General features: G+C 49.0%; 1 protein-coding gene across 4 annotated transcripts; it reads left to right on the top strand.

The window, feature by feature from the left end:
• The first annotated feature begins 7,709 nt into the window (after nucleotides 1-7,709).
• On the top strand, nucleotides 7,710-26,217 carry FAM222B (family with sequence similarity 222 member B). 4 transcript variants are annotated; one of them, XM_019622060.2, is made up of 4 exons: nucleotides 7,710-7,763; nucleotides 8,112-8,270; nucleotides 18,433-18,560; nucleotides 23,563-26,217. In XM_019622060.2, exons 3-4 carry the CDS (start codon nucleotides 18,479-18,481, stop codon nucleotides 25,140-25,142), a joined length of 1,662 nt encoding a protein of 553 aa, XP_019477605.1. In that variant the 5' UTR covers nucleotides 7,710-7,763; nucleotides 8,112-8,270; nucleotides 18,433-18,478; the 3' UTR covers nucleotides 25,143-26,217. The 4 variants fall into 4 exon arrangements, with proteins under 4 accessions (XP_019477605.1, XP_031412337.1, XP_010720428.1 ...); XM_031556477.1 differs by lacking the exon at nucleotides 7,710-7,763 and having other exon boundaries at nucleotides 8,056-8,270; XM_010722126.3 differs by lacking the exons at nucleotides 7,710-7,763; nucleotides 8,112-8,270 and adding an exon at nucleotides 17,791-17,882.

Genomic DNA, 26,217 nt, shown 5'->3' with positions numbered 1-26,217 from the left:
TTTTTAAAGCACCTTCACGGGAAACGTGCTCGTGCCAAAGCACGGAGGGGGGGGGGCAAAAAGATAAAATCAAAACGGGCCTTGTGGCACGGAGAAGTGCTGGAGACTGTCGGTGATGCGGCATGCACGGTGCACCTGTGTGGGCTGCTGGGTGCGTGTCACCCCGCTGACATTGCCTGTAATTGCTGGGAACAAGTTGGGGATAAACTGCAGACGCAGCCTGGATCCAGCATGGGCTGGTTCAGAGCGTTGCACTCGCTTTTTATGGTGTTCTTAATTATTTCTTCTCCTTTTCTCACGGCTGAAGTCACAAGAAAACATGTGTTGGAAAACTTCTTACCATAATAGTTAATCTCTTTATGGCAAAACCACAGCTCTCTGTTTCCTTGGTAGCACCTCTCAGTACAGGAGCTCATGTTCCCGAGTGATGTCAGTGCTGGAGCACCGCAGTGACTCTGTGATGGAATCGGTCCCACCGGGTGTTGGGCTGCACAGCGTGTGCCGTAGGAACTTTGGTTCAGTAGCTGGCTGAGATAATCCTGCGGCTGCTCCTACGTGGGCAGTGGGGAGATAGGAACACAGGAGCTGCTTTTCCCTTTCACCGTACGTGGTTCTGAGCAGGTTTTTTCCACCCAAACTTGAAGAGCGCTTGCAGTTTCTCATCACAGATACGCAGGGAGCGGTCTGTAGTGGGAAAATCCATCAGGGATTAAATTCGGTGGGCTTTCGTTCTTTTCTCTTCTAAAAATACGACTGAAAAGCGTTCCTGTGAGTCCGGCTGACAGCATTGTGCTGTCACAGAGGACTGATCCTCGCAGGAGGCTCCTTGAATTGATGAAAGCAGAAAGGGCTGATGCTGAAAAGAGGTTTAGAAACATGAGGAGATGCGAAGCTGCTTTGACTGGGAAGCGAATTCATTTAAGTAAATGCATGAAGCTGTGGGGAAGACTTGCGATATTTCTCAACTATTTTAAGAAGCCATATTGAGTTCAAGTCTAACCTGCCTGATGGCCTGGAGAGCAAGGATGCATATCAATGGAACAAGAATTAAGTAAAAATAGATAGATCTGACATAATGGATGACATGGGGGAGATGATTGCCGAAAGATGCTGGCGTGTTTTCTGTGCCTTCTTGCTTAGTGTGTATCTTATTTGTTGCGCGTCGTGGCTTTTGAAGTGTAAAGAAGTAGATCTCATTTTGTGCTGAGATGAAAGAAAAGGCAGGTGCTGAGCTCCAAGGCTCAGTTCTGCATTGGTGCTGACATTACAGGGTGACCTTACCCAGTGTACCCCCTCTCATCCTCTGGATTTTGCACGTGAATAACGGAGTGCCCTTAGCACCGAGCGCATGCTGCTTAATCACACGGTGGTTTTGATCCCTTGCTTTCTGGAGCTTGGGTATTTGCCTTGATTTAAGTCTTATTTGTATTTGTTTCAAGTTGTCCTCATACAGATGGCTATTTTATCTACGTTTACTCCTGGGGACTGGTAGCAGAGCTTCTCCCAAGAACTAAAGAAACTGCGTTGTCCAGAAATGCAGACAGCTGTAAAATCACACGCCGGTGCACCTGGACGTGGGATGGGAACTTCTCCTTTTTCCCTAACCACGTTTTGCACTCTGCCTTGTCCATTCTCCGTTTTCATGTCTTCTTCCCCATTTTTGACCCCAAGCCACTCCCAGATGGGCATGGGGCAGGAGATGGGTGCTGCTGGCAGCTTGCTCCCACCCCGAAGCAGCATTGGTGCCTGATGGGAGCATGTTGTGCCCCACACCACCAGGCACCCCCATCTGCAGCCCCCGACCCACGCTGATTTATGGAGATGGGTGATGAAGTAATGTCCATTTTGTGTTTCTCTAAAGCTCAGTAATTTCCAGGATTCGGGGATTTATGGAATTACTAAATACACCACTGAGAGCAAAGCCAAAGCCTGACTCGCTTGATTTATTGAACAGACGGCTGGAACTGTTAAATAATTGCCTTAGGAGCGTGTGGGAGCTCACTGAGAAGCTGCATTAAAAAAGCAGTGCTGTGGTTGATCCAGACCCCATAGACCCCTTTTCAGGCTGTGGTTGATCCAGCTTTATAGACCTCACAGACCCCTTTTGACACCCCCCACTCGTTCTGCGCTCAGTGTATGCTTCTAATTGTCCTCCTGTTGTGCTCAGTAACGATGTTCAGTTTGTTTATTCCCAGTGCTGGACTTGTTTACGCTGCGTTGGGAGATCAGTTCAGATTCCCAGGGATGGTGAAGAAAACACTGATGGTCCCAGGAATAATAATATCCCATGAATGTGTTTGGGTGGGATGAAGCCTGGGCTGGCACCGAGTACAACAGGTGCGTGTTGGGGTGAAAACTGGGAATACATGGAGCAACTGAGCTGTGTGTTGTTTCCAGTCAGATTCTGATTGTTTCTAATGTGAGAACAAGTGGAGATAGGTGATGTGATGCCGTGCTGAGCAGTCTTGAAGGCAGTGTTCTGCAGTGCTGCCCCTCACCCTTTGGCCATCTCCCTGTCCTTCATGCCCAGCTCTGAGATGGGAGCCACGCTCTGCCCTCCCAGTGACTTCATCTCAGCCGGTGGATAGAAAGAAAAGAATTGCAGCCATAGGGCAGGGTGAGAGAAAACCGGTGTGTTTCAGAGCATTGCATAAGTGGGTGCTGAGTGCTGTGGGCTAGTTGCATTTCCTGCCCCTATCTCCTGTGCTCCCCTTTTTGCTGTTATTTTGCTCAGCTTGCAGCACAGCAGAGCCACCGGCCGTGCTGGTGCTCATCCCTCCCTGTAGGTAGGGTGGGGATGGGGGTCCTTCGTGCCCAGTTTCTCATTTCACGATCCGGAGAAGTCATTTGTCTTCATTCATCCTTTTATTCCATTGCTGTTCTTTGCAGTTTTTGGCCCTCTGAGCAGGAAGCAGCCGTGGTGCACAGGTGGGGCCTTGCCCTGCATCCCTGCACAAACACTGCGAGGGAGCAGAGCAGAGCAGAGCGGGCTCCTGCCGGCTGCCATCAGCCCTCTGCTCCCGTCTTGAGTTTAAACGAGGACTGCAAAGACAAAGCCTGGTGCTTGTGTGAGCAAAGAGCCATTATGGGGATAAGGGCGAGCACTTCAGCCTCATTGAGGAGGTGGAAATGGGGGGTGTTTGCTGGCTGGCCCCTGGCCCCCACCTCCATTCTGATTCGGATGCAGGAAAGCCCTCAGCTTCTGCCTGGAGCCAGTAATTCCTGCATCCTTTCACTTTAAATGGTTCACTACTGTGCTGAGCATTTGTGAATGAATGTGGAGGAAAATCAATGCATGAGAAGGGCAGAGCAGGAAGAGGATGCAGCTCTTCCCAAGGCGTTTTCCTGGTTGTGTGTGGCCCGATCCCAAATTTTCTGTCGGTATTTAAATTTAGAAATGGATTCTTTTGGAACGAGGCACTTTCACCATACATTCCAGAAGCCTTCTGTGTAAGGTAATCCCAGGCAGGTTGGGTGTTCTGCTGCTCTGATCTGTGCTTACATCCCTTTGCAAGACCCCATGCTGCTGTTTCTCCTCCTACTCCCCCCAGTGTTTGCTAGAAATTTGTTTCTGAAGCCTTTTGCACCTTCCTGTCCCTTGTTTCTATTTAACAAGGTGTTATTTTTAGAGATGTCGGTCGTGAAAATAACCTAAATGTTTCTAAAATGCAAATTCCATTTCTTTGATGGCTGCCATTAGCAGCGAGTGTTTAAATGCTCTGGAAATGGAATGCGTTTTTAAAATTAGTCTGAATGATGATATTTCTGAGTTAATATTTCTGATGTCTGTTTTTTCATATTTGCCACTCATTTCCAGCACAGCTCAGCCTTAATAGTTCCGGGCATCTTCTTGCTTACAGATCAATTAGTGAAGTTGCAGATGAAGGACAATAAAGATTCCTCCAGCAGTGACAGGTGCTATTATACACTTCAACCACTTCCACTTAAGTCAAGAAAGGAACAAATTAAGATTTTACGTACTTCCACCTAGTGTGCATGGGGGAAATTGCACCTGTGCTTAAATCCCAGCAGTTCCAGCTTACAGAGATCCTTCGTTTATTGAGCTCTGCTAATCAGGAGGTGCCAAAGGAGCGTGCAGGGCTGGCAGGTCTGAGCTCCAGGTATTGATGCCTTGCTGCCTTTGTGACGTCCATTAAATGGTGATGCACAGGTTTAAGAAAAATCACCTTTCGCTGCACGGCGTTCAGATTCTGCTTCGGTATGTTCTGCTCTATTTACTTGTCATCCCGTGCCGGAGCTTGGGCGGCGTGATTTATGACTGATTGCTGCTGAAATAAAATTAAAGTGGCTGTTCAGTTATTTAAGAGCCAATTAAGTTGGGTTTTATTCCGATGCAACGTTTCCAACAAAAAGTGCATCAAACCCAGCAGGCGGGGGGGAAGGTGGACCATTTATTTCCTGCCTTTTGGTAACTTTCAGAGGCTGAGAGGCATTCCCCTGGCACTGCGTTATCCCAGCTGTGGCTGCCTTGCCCCATGGGATGGGTGCTTCTGCTGATGGCGTGCTGTGGGATCCCCAGCCCTGGGCTGCCGTGGGGTTCTGCTTTTCCTGATGTGTGACCATTAAAATGCATCTCTTGCTGGTGAAACGACAGTGGCAATCCCAGCTTTACGTTGGCAGTGTAACACTGTAGGTACCTCCTGTGGGTTACGGAGGCGCAGGCTGAGATTATTTCAATATTAAGGGTCTGGTTGGCTGTATTTTTTATTAAAAATATATCAGATATTGATGCAGATATAATTTTATTTCTGCTAACCAGACAAGCCTGCACTCGTCAGCTCGCAAATTGCAGCGTCTGTCTCTGTCAGGATCACAGATAGGGAGGAAATGATTTATTCGAGCTTCCAGGGCTTAGATAAAACCCTACCTGGTTGTGTGCAGATGGTGCCCAGAGGATAATGCACAGCTCAGATATTTGTGTAAAGCGCTTGCCTTTGTACCAGCACCCACATCTTCAATACAGCAGTAATAGGGAGGCTTCCACTGCTATTGTACTAGCCTGTTTTATTCAGGGGATTGAATTAATTGCCGAGGGTAGAGCAAATTGGTCCTTCAGCCACCCAAACGTGTCGAGACGGGCATTAGCCAGGTGCAGCCCTTGGTGCAGATCCACACAAACAGTGCAGGAGCAGCCCCATCCCTTCCTAACACTTGTGAGAGTGCTGGGTGCCCTGCTGCTCCGTGTCCCTTTGGTGCTCCACGTGGTTCTTGTGTCCCCCATCTCCAGCTGGGTCCTCCAAAGGCTGTGGAGCATTGCCTGGTTGATCCTGGAGCGTGCTTGGTGCTTTGGGGTGATGCAGAGCAGGAGCAAGAGCACCCCTGGGTTTTGGGTGGGAGCTGGTGATGGTTGCAGGTGTTTTTGGGGGTACTTTCACCTCTTTATAAAATGCTCCAGCAGTGTGTGGTAAGGCCAACTCTGGCAGCAGCACTAATTCTCAATAAATGTTTACTAAACATCGTTAATGGATTTAAAATGTTTTTAGGAATACTTATTAGCCCTTCAGACTGGCTTGGTGAAGGGAGCCTGTCTCCATGGGGGGCTGCCATTTTAATGCTTCCCAGCAGGAGGCCTATTTGGATGATGCAAATGAGGTTGGAAAAAGTAGGCTAAGCCATTAAAAGTATGAGAGATCATGAAATGTAACATTTTTAAGGTGACTTGTTCTTTTAATTATTAACATTCTTGCTACCATCCTTTAAGTATGCCACTTTATTTTCCGTAATTCTCACATCCTTGCCTTACTGCTGACAACCTCAGTGCTGTTTGCTCTTGCAGCCACTCCTCAAAATGGAAGCTGTAGTCCATTTGCTGCTTTATCACCAGCAAGGTGCTTGGAAATACCACCACGTGCTGCGTTTGGTTGTATAATTAGAAATGCAGATACAGACCTTCTTGTGCCTTGCTTCTTTTTTTTTTTTTTTTTCTATTCTGTTAACATTAATAGGAACTGAAGGTTAAACTTCTCTTATGTAAACTCTGGTTGTTTGCAAGATGCTTATTGGTAAGGTGATTAATTCTGGCAGTCGGAAAGGGATTTGCCTGCAGGTGGGTGAAGGTGGGCACCAGTCCCTGCAAGGCTGGATCCTGGGAGAGGATGCACTGCCATGGTCACCAGGATGAGCTGTTAGGAGCTCCACTGTCCAGAGCAGGGATCAGGGAAGGGAAGGTCTTTGTGGGACTTGAGGCATCCCTTTCACACCTTGTTATGCTCCTGCTCACATCCAGACATGTGCAGGATGTGTGTCTGGGCTCATGTGGTGTGCTGCTGTGGCATGCACTGATGCTGTAAGGTCAGAGCTTACAGCCATCCAGCCAAAGATTGTGCATCCCTCCTGCAACCCTGCCATATCGCCTTCCAGACAACATGGCACAAGCTGTGATTGTGCATGCAGAGCTCAGGAAGGCACCAGCAGCCATTCTCACCTCACACAGCAATGTAGAGGTCTCTGAATCCCTAAGCCTGCTGCAGGGATGAGCTGCTGGCAGCAGGGTGACGTGGAGCTGTGGCACACGATGAGGCCCCGGTGCCCTTCCCCTACAGCTCCAGTTCTACAGCACTGCTGCAACCCATCCTCATCCTCCTCTGCATCTATTCCTGTGGGCAGCCAGAGGGGCAGTGCTCCTGGTGTCTGCCAGCTCACGAGTTTCATTTAATCCCATTAATTTTTAATAGAAAATTAATATTAAACTAGCTTATTTCCAGCCTTTGTAGAGATTAGACTCCCAATTTGTGTTTGCTTTGGAGAAGAGCATTGAGTCCTGCAGGCCCTGGGGATGTCTGGCTGCAGGGCTGTCATCTCCAGCAGGCAGATAGCAGTGCCAGCCCTCCTTGAACGATCTCCAGCAGATGTGTTTCAGACATGCATCCCTAAACCCAGTGCTCTGCAGCAGGATGGTGCTGGATAAACTTAGGGAACTGAGGATTTCCAGCTCGAGGTATGGAACGAGTGTGTTGTGTTGGTTAGCACAGAGCTGGCCTGGCTGATGTCTAGAAGAAAAGGCTTGGGGTTGAATAGCAACTTGATGAGGACTTTGGTAAATAATAATTAATGGGACTTAGGGTTTCTCTTAATGAGGAAAGCATGTTTTCCATTGCCATGTTGTCTGGAAGGTGATACGGCAGGGTTGCAGGAGGGATGTAGCCTCCAAAACAGTAAATGTGAAGGAGGAAGGCCTGCTGGGCAAGCTGATGCTATCTTTCTCTTTAAGAGAGGTTCTGGAAAAGTAAACTGCATTCCTTTGCTCTTGCAGACTTTTTCAGTTGTTTTTTTTTCCTCCCAACCTCAGCCTGATATTATCTTATAAGTAATCATTGCATCATACTTGCTTTATTCTCTACTGGGAAGTGAAATAATTGCTGTACGCTCTTTAACAGCGTTTGGGAAGCCTGGTAACACTGAAATGCAGGTGAGCAGAGCAACAGCTATTGCACTGCTTGTCTGTCTTGGAGCTTCCCTGGGTCCTGCTGGGCAGGAGGGGAGGAGGAAGAGGCACGAGCAGCAGCCACAGCATCGTGGGGCCTTGGGCTCCATGGTAAAAGTAAAGCTGTGATGTGCCATGCGCTCAGGTACCTCTCATCTGTGGGAATATTCAGCCAGACTTTCCTTATGAAGTAGTATTACATGCTATTAATTATTCATTGCCAGTTTAATTCTTCTTTCTTGCATATTTAATTGCAGCAGCGTGCTGTATGTCACAGTGATTTCCCAGAAGAACACTTCACCAAAGGAAAGCCGTTCAGGTATATAGTCTTAAATGAAATGTGTCCGAGCTCATTTTGTTGTTCCATTTCGGAGCAGAATAGGATACTGTCAGATGTTTCTTATGGGGAAGCAATCACACAGAATCAGGATTTCGCTTAATCTTTTCAGTGAAATCCTTGGAGCTGAAATAGCTGCTTTGATTTTTGCTGGTGACGTTGGCATTGCCTCGCTTGTTTGATGAGGAAAAACGCTTAATGGGAAGGAGGACATGATTTTTGTTTCCTTCTCTGTGATGGGGGGGCTATGTTGAGGACTTTAGGAGTGCCAGTCGATTCCTTTCGGAAGATGAAGGAGAGGAATAAGATTTTCATCGAGTTTTTTTCCAGCTATCAGAGCAGAGCTGCGTGCTGAAGAACTACGGTGGCTGTTTTTTAGAAGATCAGGACAGGCTTTGGTGCTGGATGTGAGAAAACACCGGGGAGATGGGAATTGCAGCTGCGTTCCCCGTGTGCTTTGCATCGTCATCGTGGAGCTGCTGGGTGTGGGTGAGCACTGAGCCCTCGTGCTGGGCAGGCACAATTGTTCTCTGCTGTTTGCTGCAGGAGTCGAAACTTTTGAAAAATGTGTTTGCACCCTGTCTGAGCCGGAGGAGGGAGGACATAGCAGAGCCTGCTATCTGTTTACTGCTCAGATAAGGAGGTGGAATAGATTGCTGGCCTGTTTCTGAACTCTGCTTAATGAATGGTTGCTAGGCAAATTGCATCTCAATCAGTTTAATCCTCGAGATGTCATTTACAGGTCTGCTCTTTGTGAGGGCCGTGGCTGTGATCTCACACGCTGCACCAGGCCGCAAATTGCTGGCAAAGCAACTCAGCAGAGCCCCAAAATGCTTGGCAGGGACGAGAGGGCACTGGGTCAGCCTCACATCGTAATGCTTCAGTGCTGGGTGAACAGGAAGGGAAACATTTCTCAATGGGGACTGCGCTGCTGCCGGGACAGAAGGTATTTGTATTTGGGCTGAGTTGGCTGGGAGACTGATGTGGTTTCAGGGTGTGTCTGTGGGACGTGACTCACTCTGGCTCGTAAGAGGTGGTGTTCATTACCTGATACGGGGCAGGGGACCAGGGATGGCCTCAGTGACCCCTCTGTGATCAGGGAAGGGCTTGGGACTGCTGGATCCAGTCTTCAGCTGCTGCAGTAGTGGACTTTCTCCCTCAGAATCAGGCGACAACTGATGACTTCAGTCTGCACCTCTATACATTGAGTTCATGCTTTAGTCCAAAGGAACAAGTTTCCTAACGTAGTTAAGCTTTAACAGTCTCTTTTTATCAAAAGATAACAAAATAGAGGTTCTTATTGGTTTCCCACGACAGAGATTAATCTGACTGCGATCAGAACATTGTTCTTTGCATGGCTACACCTTCCTTTAGTTTCAAATCTATCCTCTTTTAGCGCTATGTGTCAAGACACTGTAAAGGCAGACTGGAAAAGACTGGACTTGTTGAGCAGCAAAGGCATTTTGGAGCTGTTTGTTTTGCTGTGCGTTGGTATGAAATGTCCTTTGTGTGGCCCAGTTACTAAAAGTGCCAGTGAAAGCACTTGGCAGCGTTTGCCTCGTTTGAATGTGTGCAGCTTTTGTGTTGTTTGAGAATACTGTTAAAATTTTAGGAAAAGATTGCATTAAAACGTGCAGAGCATATGCAGAATATTCCCCTTTAGTCGCCAGCAAAATGCCAGCAGTGCGTGCATCTTGTGCTGGGGATGGGAAGGGGGCTGCTGAACAGAAGACTCTGTGATCAGAGTGCTTTTCATGCAAATGAAGATATATATTTTTTTTTACATGCTGCTGAATCAGGGCCTTGTGTAGCGAGTACAGCACAGAAGTGATAAGATCACTTTGTCATAGCTTGAAATTGTGCCCAGCGTGTCTTTCAGCCTGCTGAAACAGGCAAGGAACACTCTTGATAAGGGCACAGCAATAGCTTCTGGAACCCAGCGTGGCTGCACTCCTGCTCCTGTCCAGCTGGGACACGCCATGCCACCCATCCACGTGCTCCTCTTGTTGCCTGGCTGTTGTCCTGAGGAGGACTAAAGTCTGTTGGCTTTTCTGTTGTATTTATTAGCTAATATCATCTTCCCCTTTGTGCTTAGAACCGGTTTGGTTTAATGAGGACTGTTGCTGCCAACAAGCAAATGGATCTGCGTGGTTAAATGGGTGTCTAAATCTTCCCTGCAGATGGGTAGTGCTCAGCAGCCTGGGGTGACCTTGGTAGAAGTTCTCCAGCGTGTTACTTTCCCTCTTTATTTATCACTCTTGCTGTGTAGCAGCTTTTCTTACGGAGAAGCATCTGAGCTATTGGAAATCTGTCCTCGCTTCTCTTTCTCTCTCCAGAGACACCGTCAGCATAACACCCAGGCTATTTAGACTGAGGTCTGAATATTCTGCTTTGGCACAATCAGGAGGCATTCAGTAAAGGAAGGAGCAAGATGGGAAGAAGCTTCGGATTTAGGGCTGAGATTTTTAGATGCTTTTCAGTCCATAATTGCGAGCAGTCTTGGTGAGAAAGGTCAAAGATTTCCTTCGCACGAGGTGCCCCAGGATGCGTGTTGAGCATCCATCAGAACATACAGCACAAAAGGGAGAAATGTGCTCAACAACCATCAGATTTCAGCACGGGGCTCCCCATACTTCCAGTTGCCACCTGAAGATTCTAGAAACAGTTCCTGGTCCTATCTTGCAGTCTCCAGTTCTTGTCCTTTTCATTAGGATCTCCTTTTTAACCCCACACGTTCCTGGAGGGTTTCGGAGTGCAGGGATGGAACGTTTTCCCTGGCTTTCTCATGCAAATTATGATAAGGATTATTCTATGTTTAAAATCTGGTTTATACTGGCTTCTGAATTTCATTCAAAATCAGCATCTGGAGAGCTTTCTGATCTCCCATGTGCAGCTGTTGTCATCTGTTCAAATGACTTCTGCTTAATTTTTAGCAAAGGCCAAAGAGCTCCATCATTCTAGCCCGGAGGAAATGGTTCACCTACTACAGTTAGAAGTTTCCCCAAGCACACAGCTGACCCAGCAGCTATTTGTAATCCTTTCTATCAGGAAACGTGGCAGCCACAGGTACCTCTTTATTCTCTGCTGTTTGGGACCTGCAGTTGTGCTTTGAAAAGCCTCGTTCCCCTGTGCTGAGCGTGGATCTGAGACACTCTGGGCACAATCCCCTCCTTGTCCCCAGGCAGCACAGAGCCCTCCTCTGGAGGCTCCTCACACACTGCTGCTTCTCACTGTCACATCTGGGTGCAGTCGCAGAGGCAGTACCAGGTTATGGACCCGAGCGGCCGTCACATTCTGAGTGTGTTTCCTCTCATTTGCCAGGAGCTTTCTGCTCTGCTCTTTGCTGGAGACTCACAATGTGTGCCCTTGGCTGGGTACATGCTTCCTGTGTCTTTCTTGCTTTGAAATGGGTTCCTGTTGCTCTTTGGCAGGCCCTGAAGCAGCGATCTGTGGAAAGAGCACATTCAGAGCTAGAGTGACTTTACCTCTTTGTTTTCTCTCTTTCTTTAGGCCTGTATGGGATCAGCTGGTCCCACATTATGTGTGAAGTAGTTAAAATTTAGCCTGCATCTGTAGGATGTGATTTCTTCTCCCCCCGCCCCCAGTTGCTTTGATCAAATCAAAATAGAAAAGCAGCGCTTTCATTTCTGGTTTTGTAGTTTCAAAGACAATCTCTTGACGTGCTCTAGCAGTCCGGTCCCGAGTCCTTTTCTTCCTTCATCCAAAGGCACACTGTGCCTTGCACCTTTCTCCATATCAGCAGTTAGGATCTGCGTTGGCTTTTATCTGAATCAAAAGACAAATGGAAGGAGGCAGGACTCTGCAGGAATGGGAAGCAGACGTACACGTGCAATGGAAATATGTGATCCTTACAGCCAGGCTACCATATGGAGTGCAGACCAATTTCTGTATTGGATATTTGTAGCCTGTGCTTCCAGAAATGTGAGTTTAGATTTCAGGCTTTGAAGGCTGGCTAATCCCCCCAGCAGTTAATACTAACATAGCATTCTGTGATGTCAAGCCTTTCCTTCTAAATGCTGGGTTGGCTTTTTTTCTTTTTTTTTTTTTTTGCATATGTCAAATACACAAAGCAACTCTCCATTTGAGAAATTAGCATTCAGGCACTCTGTAAGCACTTTATTTTTGCTTGCTTTGTATGCAGCTGAACTCATGTCCAGGCTGGTAGTCGCTGAGCTTCCACTTCTCCACGTGTGTCAGTGCTGTCTGACCACAAACTTGGTCCAGTGACCTAAGAACACACCTGTAACCCTCATGCTGGAGCAGCACATCTGCAGACCTACTGCTGGGGTGAGGATTGTCCTAAAAAACCTCTTCCTCAGCAAGATGAGCATTCTGGTCATTGCCATCCTTGTCAAAATCCAAGTTATGTCTGACAGCATTTGTGGGTTTGGGGTATACGGGTTGCTTTTAAAGAGTTGGAGCTCTTTAAGCAAAGCTCTCTACGTTAAGAGTCAGATTCAGCTATTCAAAGCAAGTTGATAAATTGCTTTTCATTAAGCGTCGAGTGCCAAGGGGTTCAGTGTGTGTTCCAAGAGCAAAATACATTAATTACAGCTTCTGTAGAGCATTTATCAATCACACGGTTATAAACAGTACTAATGCAGCTAATTGAAGGCTGAGAAATGTACTTTTTAGAATTTGTTGACTGGCTTGGTTACTCTGTGGTTGGAAAAGCAGTGGCCTGGGTATGAAGAACAGCTACAGCTGTGTGTCTCTGTCCTGTCTGCAATTCATTTGCTGCACCTCACTGTGAAAAAAACAGATGTGTGTGTGCGGGTTTTTGTTGGGGGTGATGTGTCTGTGGCTGCTCTGACCACTGGGTGAGATTGCTCTGCAGTGCTTTGCTGGGCCTGCAGGCAGGGATCTGTGGTTCCTGCACTGTGCAGAGCCTTTGAGCACCTTGCATAACTTGTGTTGCCCTCCCCGTGATTGTTTGAGCAGCTGGCAGTGCCACTGGCCAGTTGTGCTGGTTGGAAAAACACGGAGCGAAGCACGGACTTCTTTACTGTAGCACAAAAAAAAAGAACCTGTTTCTTGCAGTGAGATAACCTTTGAGTTTCTTGGTGAGGGCAGAGTTCTGTGTCAGTACGCCCCAGCAGGAGCCGGCACCTCGCCTGGAGCTGGGAAGAAAACGCCTTCCTGGGCACAGCAGCGTCTGTCTGTCTGTGCTCTGTGTTCCCCTGGCAGCTTGTCTTGTGCCTGCAGTCACAGATGAATCTCCAAGCTGCTTTGTCAGGATCCAGCAGAACCTCTGTGTCCCAGAGACACAGGCACAGCCAGCACAGACCGAGCACAGACCCCACGTGTTCATCCAGCAGCATCACATCCAGCCCTGAGTGAGTCACTCTTCCTTGCCTCGGCATGAGAGCTCTGCTCCTCGCTTTGCATGTTCATCCTGCCCTTATCTTATTTGCAAATATTTTCTCATTTTCAAGGGAATCTATTTTTAAAACAGGAGTTCAAACACATTTTTCAGTCTCTAACACATCTGGTTTGTTGTTTGTGTGTTGTGTGTTGGCAAAACATGTTCAAAGTTGGCTCTGATAAAGTATTTTTTTTTTAAATAATCAGCCTGTAATAAAGGAAGGGAGTCACTTTCCTGCTCAGGGAACTGTCATAATCTCTAACTTCTAATGATGTTTTAAAAGGACCAATTCTCATTCTTCTGTCATGTGCAGCCATAAGGATTTCTGGAAGTGATGATTAAGACTGGGCTCTTCTAGGGAAAGTGTGGAGTGAGAGAAGATAACGGTGGAGGTGATCCAGGCACCAAAGAGAGAAGTATTTCGTGTTCCTTCCCCCTTCGCCCAGGCACTCAGTGAAGCTTCCTGCTCAAATACAAAGCAGTGCAGGGCAGGAGGAGCTGTCAGGAGATGCTACAGCTGTGTGTGCAATGAGCACGCAGCCCATGCAGCTCCTTGGTGGGGCAGTAAGCTGCAGAACGATGGCCTCAACTTGCTCCCAGCCACCTGGACACACAGGAGTACAGCACACACGTGCTGGTGCTGAGGCTGCAGCTGTGCACTCTGCTCTGGGAAGGGGATCTGTGCATAGTAGGGTTTCTTATCATTGAGGGCAGAAGGAGGCTGTGCGTGAGAACGGAGAAAGGCTGTTGGTGGGAGAAGTGCCTCATTGCTGGGCATCCTTTCTCTCTCTCCTAAATGCAGATTTATGCACTGTGAAACAGAACTAAAATACATCCCAGACTGTTTCTGCATCCCCGTTACCCACCAATGCAGCACTGAAAAGCTCCGAGTTGGAGGTTACCATATAAAAGGCAAAGGAAAATTAATTAAAGGTCAGAGTGCTTCAGCATAGTAAAAATTCAGAGGAGGCAAATTTCAGAGTTATTCAAATCGCTTTGAATACGGGCAGGCTGATTTTCCTATTTCTTGCTTAAGTTCCCATAGTGTAAGTAATCTCCCTCTGTCTCATAACTGACCACGAGTGTATGTGTTTCAAGCACTGCCAGAAATGCTCCTTTGAAGCTGTGGCCAGGCACTGCAGATGTCCCAGCTTGTCTTTTCTGCATCTTTCCTGCCCTTCGAAGAGAGCTGCCACACCTGGCAGGACCTCCTCCTGGCTGCCTCGTCTATCAGCTCCCTCCACATTGCAAAACAGGGAGTTAAATCTAAAAATAGGCTTGAAAAGAGGTGATAGGCTTTGAGTAAAGTAAAATAAGCCACCGATTTGGGTCATGAAAGGGAATTTATATCACTAGTTCTCTGTTCCAGCTTTCTCGAGCTAAAATTCTGCTTTGACAAATGAGAAGGAAGAGCAGCAGCAGTGAGTAAATGGAGTGGAGGAGTGCAGTGTGGTCTGATTCCAGTTCCTCCCCGGATTTCGACCTTGTAAATGTAATGTGAGATGTCAAGGTGGTATTGAATGTTCTGCAGTTGAATTTATCTCCGTGGTATTCTTCAGTGGTAGAAAACTGTCACCCACTGCTATCCATTTAGAATGGAGCAAGCGTGGCATGGGCTGATTAAACACCACATCCAAAATGACGTCAGGAACCCATGGTGAGCCAGATCCATCCTCTGTCTACTCCATAATCATGAGACCGGTCTTGGAACATAAATCTGGTCCAAAACCCCCTTAAGCTCCTGCAGGATGAGTTGTGAGCCATTTTTGCCCGTCTCGGTGCGCTCGTGTGGCTGTAGTCACGTGTGTGAAGTGCTTGGCTCTGCTTTGGTGCAGGACAGAGGTAATAATTACAATTGGAAGGAAGTCCTGAAGCAGTCTGGGGAGGATGACTGCTGCTTTCTGGTCTGTTGGGTAACAGAAATGCCAAACACAAGCAGGTGAAGCAGCAGCAGTTAGGAGAGGGGCTCGCTCCCCCAGCCACCAGCATGGCCTGGGCACGGGCAGCAGCTCGGTTCTTGGCTGAGGACAGCCCTGCTGGTGGCTGTGTCAGCCCAGCTAACGAGCAGCGTGCTGTGATTGGGCTGTTATGCTGCTAGCAGTTTCATTTGCAAAGTGCAGGCAGGAGCAGGCTTCTTGCCAGCAGCAGCTTCATTCAGATTAGGGCTTTAGTTCAATTATGTCCAATTAACTTTTATTGCAGATAGCAGTGATAATTACTTGCAAGTCAATTTTTTGGCTGTGGTTATCCCAGGGCTAAAGTCTGAGCTTGATGGATTTTAATAACTGCAGTGACGTCGAGCTTTTCCTCTTTTTTTCTTCTTTAGGCCTCAATTAGATGAAAGGTCAGAAGCTATGTAAAAACCCATCGTACAATTAAAGCCAACTGTTCTGCTCTCAGCAGATGTGTAACGCTGTGGTTTAAAATAATCTGTTGGGACCAACCTAAAAACAGCTCTTCAGAGCTGGGGATCGTAACCTGGAGCTGTGCTGCTTCGCCCAGGAGGGTCTGATGGAACCGATGTTGCCTTTCTTCCTGCACTTCATCCTGCTCAAATTGCTTACCTGGAAGCCTTCAGTGGCAGTCTTTGGGCATGAGGAGTGTGCTGTGTGCACTGCTGATCCTCAAAGGCTCCTTCATTTTCCTCCTTGCCCTGTGAGCAGAGCTCTGCTCAGAGCAGAGCACGTGCATGTAAATCCTTCCCGCTCTCCCCTCCAAAACCGTTGGATTTTGCTGCCTGAGTTAAGTTATAAATGCAGGTCAGCCCCAAAGGCAAAACGGTTTATGAGCAAAATCATAGTTAATTAAACTGCAAGAAGCAGAAATTGATTCTGATTGAAACTGTTGCAGGGCTCTGCTAAAGGTCCACCCGAGCAGAGAGAGCCAGGAGGCGCGGTGCTGCTGGATGCTGGGAGCACTGCGCTGCTCCCATTGATCAGTCCTCCTAATTCCTGATCCCCAAATACACCGATGCTGCTGTGATTGATTACCATTACAGAGTGCCTCTCCACACGTTATTTTGCAGTTTTCCATTTCTAAAACATTAAAAGGATGAGCTGCCAGCTGGTGTGGTTAGTTCATTGCGCTCCAGGAACCAGTGAGATTCTGTCTGGCTCTTCTGCAGCCCCGAGCGGGCACGCACTGCGGTAAGTGTGCAGGGAGCAGCTGCTGCCAAGGGCCTTCAGCTTGGCATGAACCAATTTGTAAGCCCTCTGTATTTAGGTTACTTTGAGAGAGGGAGAAGGAACGAGTCTCGTTTGGTCTCGAGCAGCCTGCTGGGGGGTAAATGAGACACCGAGGTTCCCCTGGAGCATGAAGGTTGCCCTGGATTCACTTGTGTTTCCTGGCAAGCTGCTGCTAACATTTGTACCAAAGAAACCTTACAACCCACCTTCATTTCTTGGGGTTTGCTTGCAGCATTTATACTTGCTGACCCCGGGTTGTGCAGCCCACGTTCAGGGTTTGCCACCAATCCCATCAGCAGGGATGGAGTCCCACACAGCCGCCTGGCGAGTAAGGAGGAGCAGCGGAGCGGAGCAGTCGGCTGCAAGCACTGGGCAGCATCTCCCAGCTCACGGGACCCCACGGTGCTGGAAGCATGGAGTCGTTTGTGTGAGGAGCTGCTGCTGCTCCTGCCACCCCCAGCTCGGTGAAGAGGCCCGCAATTCATCTCGGAATTTCAGCCACGCGTGTTTACTTTCATGAATCTAACTTTAGACTTCGCCAGCTTGCTTTCGTCTCAACCGGCCTGGTTTCCCATCTTTCACTGGCCGGGGGTGGTCTGTGGGGAGTGTTTCCTTTGTGTGCTTACCCTGTAAGGCCTCCGAGAGCCTCAAACACTCCTGTGTGTAAAAACTTGGCAGTGACTCTACGTATGGGGTCTGTTTATATAACGATAAAACTGCGTTAGTGCATGAGACGTTTCCTACCAGCGCCGAGTTGCTTTCCACCTAGGCTTTGTTCTGCCTTTTGAAGGTCCCTTCTGGCATGGGATCTGGCAGAGGCAGGATGGAACTTTGAATACCAGCCAGCAAATTCTGTGTGTTTTTATAGAAATACGTTCAGTGCAGAAAGGCACTGCTGTGGAGGATGGCAGTGCTGTGGTGAGGCTGCGTGTCGACCCTCTGCAGAGGGCTTCTCTGCCACCCACGAACCTAAGTCGCTCTCTGCAGGATGCTGTGGGATGCCTGGAGCAGAAAACAGAATCACACAGTCAGGTTGGAAAAGAGCTCTCAGATCCCCAGTCCCTACCCACCGTGCCCACTGACCGTGGCCCTCAGTGCCACATCCCCACGGTTCTGGGACGCCTCCAGGGATGGGGACTCCTCCCTTTGGTTCATAGCTTTTTCAAATGCGTTTGTGGTCAGCTACTGAGATAGCAGTTTTGAAAAGATACGAATGGAGAACAAAAATTGGAGCACGGTTGTAATTATAATATGGAATTCAGTGATGGAGTGTGGTCAGCACTTCTGTGCAAATCTGAATTCCTTTTTTTAATGCTCAGCAGTGACCTAGATGGCATCAATTTGCTTATTGCAAATCAGGCTCGGAGAATGAATTCATGCTTCCACTTTACAGTGATTTACTTAACTTTTTTTTTTTTAAAGGCAGATATTTCCTTTAAAAACATTATTGCCACCTCAATCCTTTCTGAACCTTTGGCATCACCTAAGATGATGATACACGATGTCTGCAGGAGCAGCTCACTGGTGCAGGTGTGTTTCTCACATGGTGACCTGTGTCTCTGCGTGCAGCAGCACTGTTACTTGGCGAGATGAGGGCAAGGAGAAGGCAGCTGATATCTCCAGCATGGCTCAATTGGAGACGTGGAGCCCACGTTGGCTTTGTTGCTGGCACAACAGTTTGTACACTGACGGTGGGAGCGTCGCTGTGTGGTGGTATCTCAGGAGTTTGGGTGCTTTGGTGTGAGGTTTGGTGCCAGATGTGCTGAGCTACGGATGGCAGCGGCTCCCTGCTCTCCCCTTACCCTCTGGAACAGCCAGCTTCCAATCCAAGGGCAGACTTACGGGTTACCCCATGTGCCAGACAGCAGAGGAGAGCAAGGCAGGTATTTGAGTTTTAATCGAGGTTTTTGAGTTTTAACAGAGATATTTGAGTTCTAACCCACTTCTCATTGCTGTCCCCAGATGCAGAGGTGACGTGCATCTGTGCTTGGTCAGGTCTTCACGCAGCAATGGCTCTCTGCCTTTCTTTTCTCTGTTCCTCCTTGTATTATAACTTTGAATTGTCTCTCTGTTGTTGCAGTGTGCAGAGGAGTGAATGGCCCATGTTGTGTTAGTGCCTGTCTGCCATGCTGGCCTGTCTGCCAGGACCAGGTGACCTCTCCTTTCAGCTTCTTTCTTACACGCAGATGAACACTGGACTTCAGAAATGTGAGTGACGTTTTGTCTGCAGGATGTGGTTAACTGTTAAATCTGGCTCTGGTACAGCTGTGAAACAAAACATTCAGGGTGCAGCGGAAAAACTATGTAATGCTAGAGGCTGGGTTCAGTTCTGCCTTCAGGGCATCCATCCCATCAATAACGGCATGTGAAATCGCTATGGAGGTTCACGTGTGTGCAGCAAGGCTTGACAAAGGTTAATTTTAACCACAGCAAGACAAAATGCAGGCATGGTTTCTGTGAGATTCTTGCCTCTGCTGAAAATGTGTTGTGCTAGAAGTGTGTCGCTTGACTTGCTGCTTAGCACAACTTCTATTCCCTACTCCTTTTCGTTTCCATTCATCTAATGGCACCACTAAAAGCTGGATCAGGCTAATGCAAACCTTTTGAGGTCAGCTCTGTTCTACATACCTGGGCCACAGGCTGCAAATACTGGTGATCTCACCCAAATTACTAAAGTTCCAAGTTTCCTTCTTCTTTCCGATGTCTCTGGTGCTCTGAAAATATGTCTGCAGAGTGCTGTGATAACTCACGTGCAATAACTTCAGCCTTTTTCTGATAGTGGAACCTGTCTTTTTAGAAGAACTTGCATTGGGAATTCAAGTTTATTGGCTAGAGTTGCTTTAAATCTGACTCTGTCTCTTTCTCACTGAACTTGCACCGTGGTTGATCAGCTGAAATAGCAGAGATACACATAAGGTCTGTGTTCCTGGTCTGTAGGGCTGTAACCTTGTATTTGGAATTTGCACTGGGAGATCTCAGCGCCCTCACTTTGCTCCTGCACTCGTTGCTCTTGAAAACCAAATAATTAACACTCCAGTTATAGCTAAATTCTTAATATGGTGAGATTTGTGATGCTGCTGAAAATAGGTAAGCTAATTTTGCAATTAAGGATGACATTCTCAAGGTACCAGTCCTGCCAGCAGTGAACGACATCGCTCACATACACACATGCACTCCACAAGCTCACTGATTACAGTGACACTTGTGGCAGTAGTAAAAACCTTCCCATACTGAAGGACTTCATTAGACAGCGTGGGCTCTCCCTGCTTTCCCTTCTCATGGCCAGTTTGAGTTTTGCTGAACAAACAAGGTAGGCTGCTGTGGTGAGGCTGTGCCCGGGTCCATGCCTTACGTGAGGCTTTGGTGCATTGGAACGTTCAGTCCTGAGAGCGAATTGTGCAGGCTGATGAGGGGAGCACCATTAGGCACTTGCTAATTACACATCTTGCAAGGCAGCGTGCTAACCTGGTGCTGTTCCTGGGGGTGAGTTACCCCCACGCTGAGGGCAGTGCTGGGTGAAGGGCTCAGGGCACTGCAGGGAAAGGAATTGAGGACAGAGGTAGCTGGCAGGCTGGAGGTGATGCTCTTCTCTCCCACTTTGTTCTGATTTATATGGAAACAAAACTGCTCGTGCAGACCTTGCTAAGTCCTGCTGCAGATGTGCACGGGATTAATTGGTGCAGTTCTCTGCATACTGTGTGTGCACGAGTAGTCTAGCCCCCGGCCAGAGGAAAACTGAGTTAATGAGTATTTTTAATGAGCGGTGACTTGTGACTTTTGATGGGGGGGTAGAATAGGGCTTTAATAATGGTGCTGTTGCTTTGCTAAAAGGCCCAGAACTCCACCTGATGACCTTTACTCAGGTCTGCCATGTTTGTATTCATAATTTCTAAGTGTCATTTCCTGGATCAAACTTTTGATTCACACTTAAAAAATCTACATTAGCTCAATTACCTTCTTTTTTTTTTTCTTACTTTCATATAAGCAGCCTTTTTCACAAAGCTGCTCCGTGGACTCCTACGTGCACCTATCCATTTCTGTTGAAGCTGACCACGGGACTGCAGATTTCAGTATTTCCCTTTGAATTCTGCAGCTCTGCAGCATCACAGGAGGAGTTCCCCCTGACATTCGTCCTCTGGGGCGGAGAAGGGAGACGTGTGGTGACAGTGGCACAAAATTGAGGTGAAAGGGAGAGGAGAGAGAGAGGAGCGGGCTGAGGCTGAAGGCAGGTCAGCAGCCAAACCCCATCCTCCCTGAAAGCTCTTTCTGTAAAGCCTGGAGAGGAGATGCTGCAGTCAAGACTCGAGCAGAGCGTGGCACAGCCGATTTTCTCTGCCCCGGTGCAGATGCTCTCATCAGGGTAAGAATCCTGAAGGCTCTTTTGTTCTTAATGAAAAATTAACCGTGGGCAGTTTTAGAAGCTGTGGGTTTTAAAGTGTGAGAGGCACTTGGAAGATGTTGCACGGGTGCTGAGGTGAGGCAGAGAAATGTGTCTCCTCCTGTGACAGAAATAGCAGCAGCGTGGGGAGCACGGAGCCGAGGAGCCATGTGCTGCCTGCTGCTGGAGTGTGATCTCACAGCTTGCTGCTTTCTGGGGGTAACTGCTCATATGCACAGCTCTACCCTGTAGTAAACACGACGTCGTTAGGTTTCAACGACAGGCTTCTGCCCTGTGTTGAGCAGAAGGTGGCCGTGCAGCTCGTCCCATTGTTTTCTTGATGGGACTTGTTTTGCCATCGCTGCAAGGGCTGATATGGACTTCTTGCACGTGCTTACCAGTGATGCATGCATTCTTCTTAGTATCAGCCTTTTATTAAGGTCTATTTTAGCTGGTTTTTTGTTCACTTAGTTGCCAGGCCTTGTTCTTGTTCTGGTTGGTAGGGTGTTTGTTTAAGATATTCAGGCTCTCCATCACCCCGCAATGCTTTTCTCCCTTCTCAGAACACCTCTTATCCAGCCATCAGACCTTGTCTGTGGAGCTACCAGCATCACACAGTGCTGGGACCCTCAGAAACGCATCGTTCTGGGCAGAGCAGCTGGGTTAGATCCAGGTTAGGTCTGCGGGAGGGGGTGGTGTGTTTCAGAAGATCGTGTCCAAGGCATTTCAAAGGTGTTTTCCCATTTGTAGGATACCAAACTTGATGAGTTACCTAAGTTTGCCCGAGGAGTGATTTTCACCCTTGAGAGGAAGGAATCCATCCAGATGCTGACTTACAGGTGTGCTGTAACCAGAGATGCAGCCTGGTCAGAGAAAAAGGCGTTAGCTGCTTTGTGAAAGGTTCCCTTGCAGTTCCTGCATGGTGGAAACATTGGTGCCTGAGTAAAGGAATATCCATTCACCATTAACATTCACACCTTGTGTGCTGTGTGCCTGCAGAAATCTAACCCAGGCTGGGAGATCTTGGTGAGAAAAGTGTCCTGAAGCATCAATTTCATTTTTCATCTGAAAGTAAAAGCTTGATGTGAAAATGGCCACGGCGTGGTACAGGTGTGGGTTCCTTGATCTGTTGTTAATGGCTCTTCTCTGATTCATGGTGTGCTGCAAGGGGTCATCCCGTGGGGAGGAGCAGAGCTTGGTGAGTTTGGGACAAGGCTTAAAATAACAGGGAGCTTGTGAAGGCCTCAGCTTCTGATGAGCTCCATGCAGAGGCTCCGCTCAGAACAGAGCAGCTCCCTCAGAAGGCCAGACAGAAGCCACCTGCCTGCAGTGGAAGATACAGGAATGGGAGCAGAGAGGATGTTCAGGTTAATATGAAACAAACCTTGCTTTTGATTAAGAAGAAGAGTGATGTGTGCCAGTGTTTGGATAGCACGTGGAGAGCAGGGCCGTGCGTGGCAGTGTGGGACACACTGTGCTGGGGCTGCGAGGCAGCCTGCTTGCCGAGCTGCTCCTTGCACAAAAGGCATGTCTGTAATTATCCTTTCTTCTGCTACCTATCCCGTTTTCCTTTTACTGGCCCTTCTGACAGTGAGTGTTCTCTGAGAAGCACTGATCTCCCTCGCTTGGGAAACTGCAGGATTCAAAAGATAAAGTGCTCAGATTGCAGCCGCCTTCAGGGGCCTTTTGCAGGCAGTTTGCTTAGAAGAATCAGAGGTGGATGTACAAAAGGGAGCATTGCTCACCTGGAAGCATGGAGCACTCACATCACTGTGGGTCAGGGGCTGACTGGGGACTGGCACGCTCTCTGGAGGAGCAGTAGGTGGCATGGGGATGCTGGCAAGTTCAGCAAAAAGGGCTGGGGTGTTTTTCTACCAGTGAAGCATTTATGAGATGAGGAGGGGGGAAAGCAAAAGCAAAGTGGGATTGTGGAAGCTGTGAGTTGTTATTTGAAGGTTACAGAATCATTTTTGAAGCAGTAGCCTCGTAGGGCTGTGGTTGGGATACGGCCCAGCTCTGCTTGGAATGAGATTACATGAGAGGCACACGTGTTTCCCTGCACCTCTGAAGTTCTTTCCAAAAGCACATGGGGCTGGTAGGCGAGGTAGGTATCTGGTTGAGCACAGCCATGAAACCACACCTCTGTCTCCAGGGGCCTTTGCTCCCAACGCGTGGTTTTTATCTTGTGAGGTACTCGCCTGATTTTGCTGTTTGACAGTGGGATGCTGCCCTAGCAAGGTGCCACACTGAGCATACAGCTGAAGAAATAATGGCAAGCCATCAAGGAATGTGTGTGTAGCTGCCTTCCATTTGCTGAACTGGGACTGACAAGGATCCTAATGGACAAAAAGGCTCTCAGAGTGCTTTTGGATGGCAGCAGCTAGAAAAGAGCTTGGGCTTAAATGGAGGTTTGAGCTGAAGTGCTTTGTGCAGCTCCCACCTCAGAGTGTAATGTTTCATTCACTGCTTTCTGACTCCTGACTGACAGGCTGAAGATGTGGCAAATGGCTTGAAGAGGAGTGGGAGGGTGGCTTTAGATTAAGAGGACACAGACAAACGATGGTAGATGCGGTGTTCCTGGCCTGTTCCTGGGTTTGTCCTGCCGAAATCACCACTCAAGGCCTGGCTTTGCTCCGTTGGGCAGATTTTGCCCAATTGGGGTTGTGTTGGTCTTCGGATACCAAAGGGAATGAGGTTTCTGCTGGTCTGGGAGATGCAGCTCTCACCTCCCGGCTCCCCACAGCGTTTCTCCCCTCGCCGGGTGACCGTGGTGCCCTGGGGTTGGTCCCGTGCTCCCCACCTTGGATATTGACCTCTTTCCTTTCTCCACAGGGGACACTACACAGAAAATGAGATCTGCACAGTATCCTACCCCAGCAGAATTGGATGCCTATGCTAAGAAGGTCGCCAACAACCCCCTGACTATAAAAATTTTCCCAAACAGCGTCAAGGTTCCCCAGCGGAAACACATTCGCCGTACTGTGAACGGACTCGATACTTCGGGCCAGAGGTACAGTCCTTACCCATCTCAGGCCACCACGAAAACCGGCCTCCTGGCCATCGTCAAATCTCCAGCGAAAGGAATCCTCAAGGACTTTGACGGGACGCGCACACGCCTGCTGCCGGAAGCGATGATGAATCCCCCTTCCACGCCGTACGTTGCACCGAGCACTTTAACCCACCCCCAGGCGCTTGCTCGCCAGCAGGCTCTCCAGCATGCACAGACTTTGCCGCACCCCCAGAGCATCCCGCAGCCGCAGGCTTTGCAGCACCCTCAGGGTATACCACAGCCGCAAAGCTTACCCCACCCTCAGGGGATTCCGCAGGCGCTGCCGCACCCTCAGAACGTGCAGCAGCCTCAGGGCTTGCAGCACCCTCAGACCGTGGCACACCAGGCGCTGCAGCCCCCCCCGAACCCTTTGCTGCAGCCGGGTTTACATGGGAGCAGAAAGATGCCGGATGCGGACGCGCCGCCGAATGTGACCGTGTCTACCTCAACCATTCCCCTCTCTATGGCTGCCACCCTGCAGCAGAACCAGCCACCGGACCTGAGCAGCATTGTGCACCAGATTAACCAGTTCTGCCAGGCCAGAGCTGGCATTAGCACTACCTCAGTGTGTGAGGGACAGATTGCAAACCCCAGCCCCATAAGTCGCAACCTGCTTATCAATGCAAGTACCAGGGTCTCTACTCACAACGTCCCTACGCCCATGCCTTCCTGTGTAGTGAACCCTGTCGATCATGCTGCTGCTGCTATTCCTTCTGCCTCTGTTAACGTGCCCATGGTGAATATTAACAGGGTGCCGCCTGCCTACCAGAACGAAATCAAATCGGTGGCGTGGAACCAGCACCAGCTCGCTCATCTGCAGCAAATGTGTGGGGATGCTGCCGGGCCCGCGGCGCTGGCAGGGAAGCACGCTCCGAGAGAGATGGCAGGGCAGAGTTTCCCTGGCAAAACCTCCAGCTACCCTCAAGAACTGTGCATGGGCCAGTCCTTCGGCTTGAAGCCCCCCATTGAGAAGCCCACGCCCTCCCCTCCTGTCAACGGCTTGCAGGGACCCTTGCCGTACACCAACGGGCACTACTTCCAGCCCATGTGGAATAACATTCTGCCCACGCCCAACAGCGACAGCTCTGGGTCCCAGGACCTCGCCATGCCTTTCCACGGGGGACAGCCGGCCGGAGCAGCGCTAGATTGTGCAGGAGGACCTCATTACAGAGCTGGGGCCGGCCCGTCCAGCCAGAATAACGTGATGCAGACCGTGGATTACCTAAGTGGGGACTTCCAGCAGCCTTGCTTCAGAGATCAGAGCATGGCCGTGCTGGGAAAAGTCCATCGGCCTCCCATGAACCGAGCACCCGAACCGAGCGATAGTCGAAATCTTCATATTCAGCACCCAGGGTATAGATAGGCTGCAGTCACTTTCACAGACAAAATTAGAGGTTTAGTCTTAATTTTAACGAAGAAGCAAGGCATTTTTAACTTGCAAACTTGCGTGATCATTATAGTAACCGTTGGAAGAAGACATACTGTATATTTAAAAGCTTTGCTTACGTGTTTTCTCTCTCTCCTTTATGCATCAAATATTTAACATGCCTTTTGTTTCCAAGAATTTCATTACACTACTCCACACCGCCGCTGTTTCCTCACCACAGAGTCCCCATGGTGCAGCTCCTGCTCGGTACCCGCGTGCCGGACCCATGGTGAGTTGCTGCAGGGTTTCACAGCTGCATCTGTCGGCCGTTGAGGTAGCGTAGCTGCTTACATTTCCATCTCAGTTTCCTCCAAAGAGCAGCAGGACTTGTCGGGAAGCAGGGCTTTTCAACTCGAAAGCCCCGCTTCGTTAATGCATTAAACGCTGACCATTGCACTGTCTAGAGGCCTGTTTCGTTGGAAAGAAGCAGGCACGGAGCGAGCTTGGGGGGTGTTGAGGCTTTGAGATAGGAAGAAGCTTTTTGGCCCGTTGCTCAGGCTCAGTGTGAGGTCAGCAGGACAGGACAGGGTGCCCTGGGTGCTGCCTCCCTGCCCTGCACCACCCTTTGGCCACCAGCTCTGAGCCCCTCGCTGCTCTCAGGCCTGGTTGTCCACAGGGAAGGGCCGCAGTGTGGCTCTCCTTAGAGATCCCAGCCCTGCTCACAACTGGGTTCAGCAGCCGGGGGAGCAGGAGGTGGTGGGACCTGGAGCCCCACATCCTCCATCAGGGCAGCACGTTCAGTAGGACAGTTCTCTCTGGGGATGAGCAGCTCTAATGCTCCTTTCCCAGGGTCTCGGTGCCTCCGCCTCCCTCCCTCCCTGCTGTGACACTAACCACAAACCTCTGCTTCCCGGCATCCCTATCCCTTCCTAGAGCCAAATCTGTTGTAAGCAGAAAACCTCTCCCTTAACTAATACTTGAACATAATGATCACCACCAAGTTTGGAAATTAAAAACAGACGAAAAGCAAAACGCATCAATTCTTTATATGTACACTGGCTGAACAAAAAAA

The sequence above is a fragment of the Meleagris gallopavo genome, chromosome 21 (genome assembly GCF_000146605.3).
Source record: "Meleagris gallopavo isolate NT-WF06-2002-E0010 breed Aviagen turkey brand Nicholas breeding stock chromosome 21, Turkey_5.1, whole genome shotgun sequence".
In the NCBI taxonomy this organism is placed as follows: Eukaryota; Metazoa; Chordata; class Aves; order Galliformes; family Phasianidae; genus Meleagris; species Meleagris gallopavo.
This window is presented reverse-complemented; position numbering and strand designations above follow the sequence as displayed.

What these genes read in the sequence shown, in the direction of transcription:
- FAM222B (XM_019622060.2), top strand. Translation starts at nt 18,479, where the DNA reads ATGCTGGCCTGTCTGCCAGGACCAGGTGACCTCTCCTTTCAGCTTCTT. An exon ending in GAACACTGGACTTCAGAAAT is followed by an intron (nt 18,561 to 23,562) that starts GTGAGTGACGTT and finishes CTTTCTCCACAG; the next exon opens with GGGACACTACACAGAAAATG.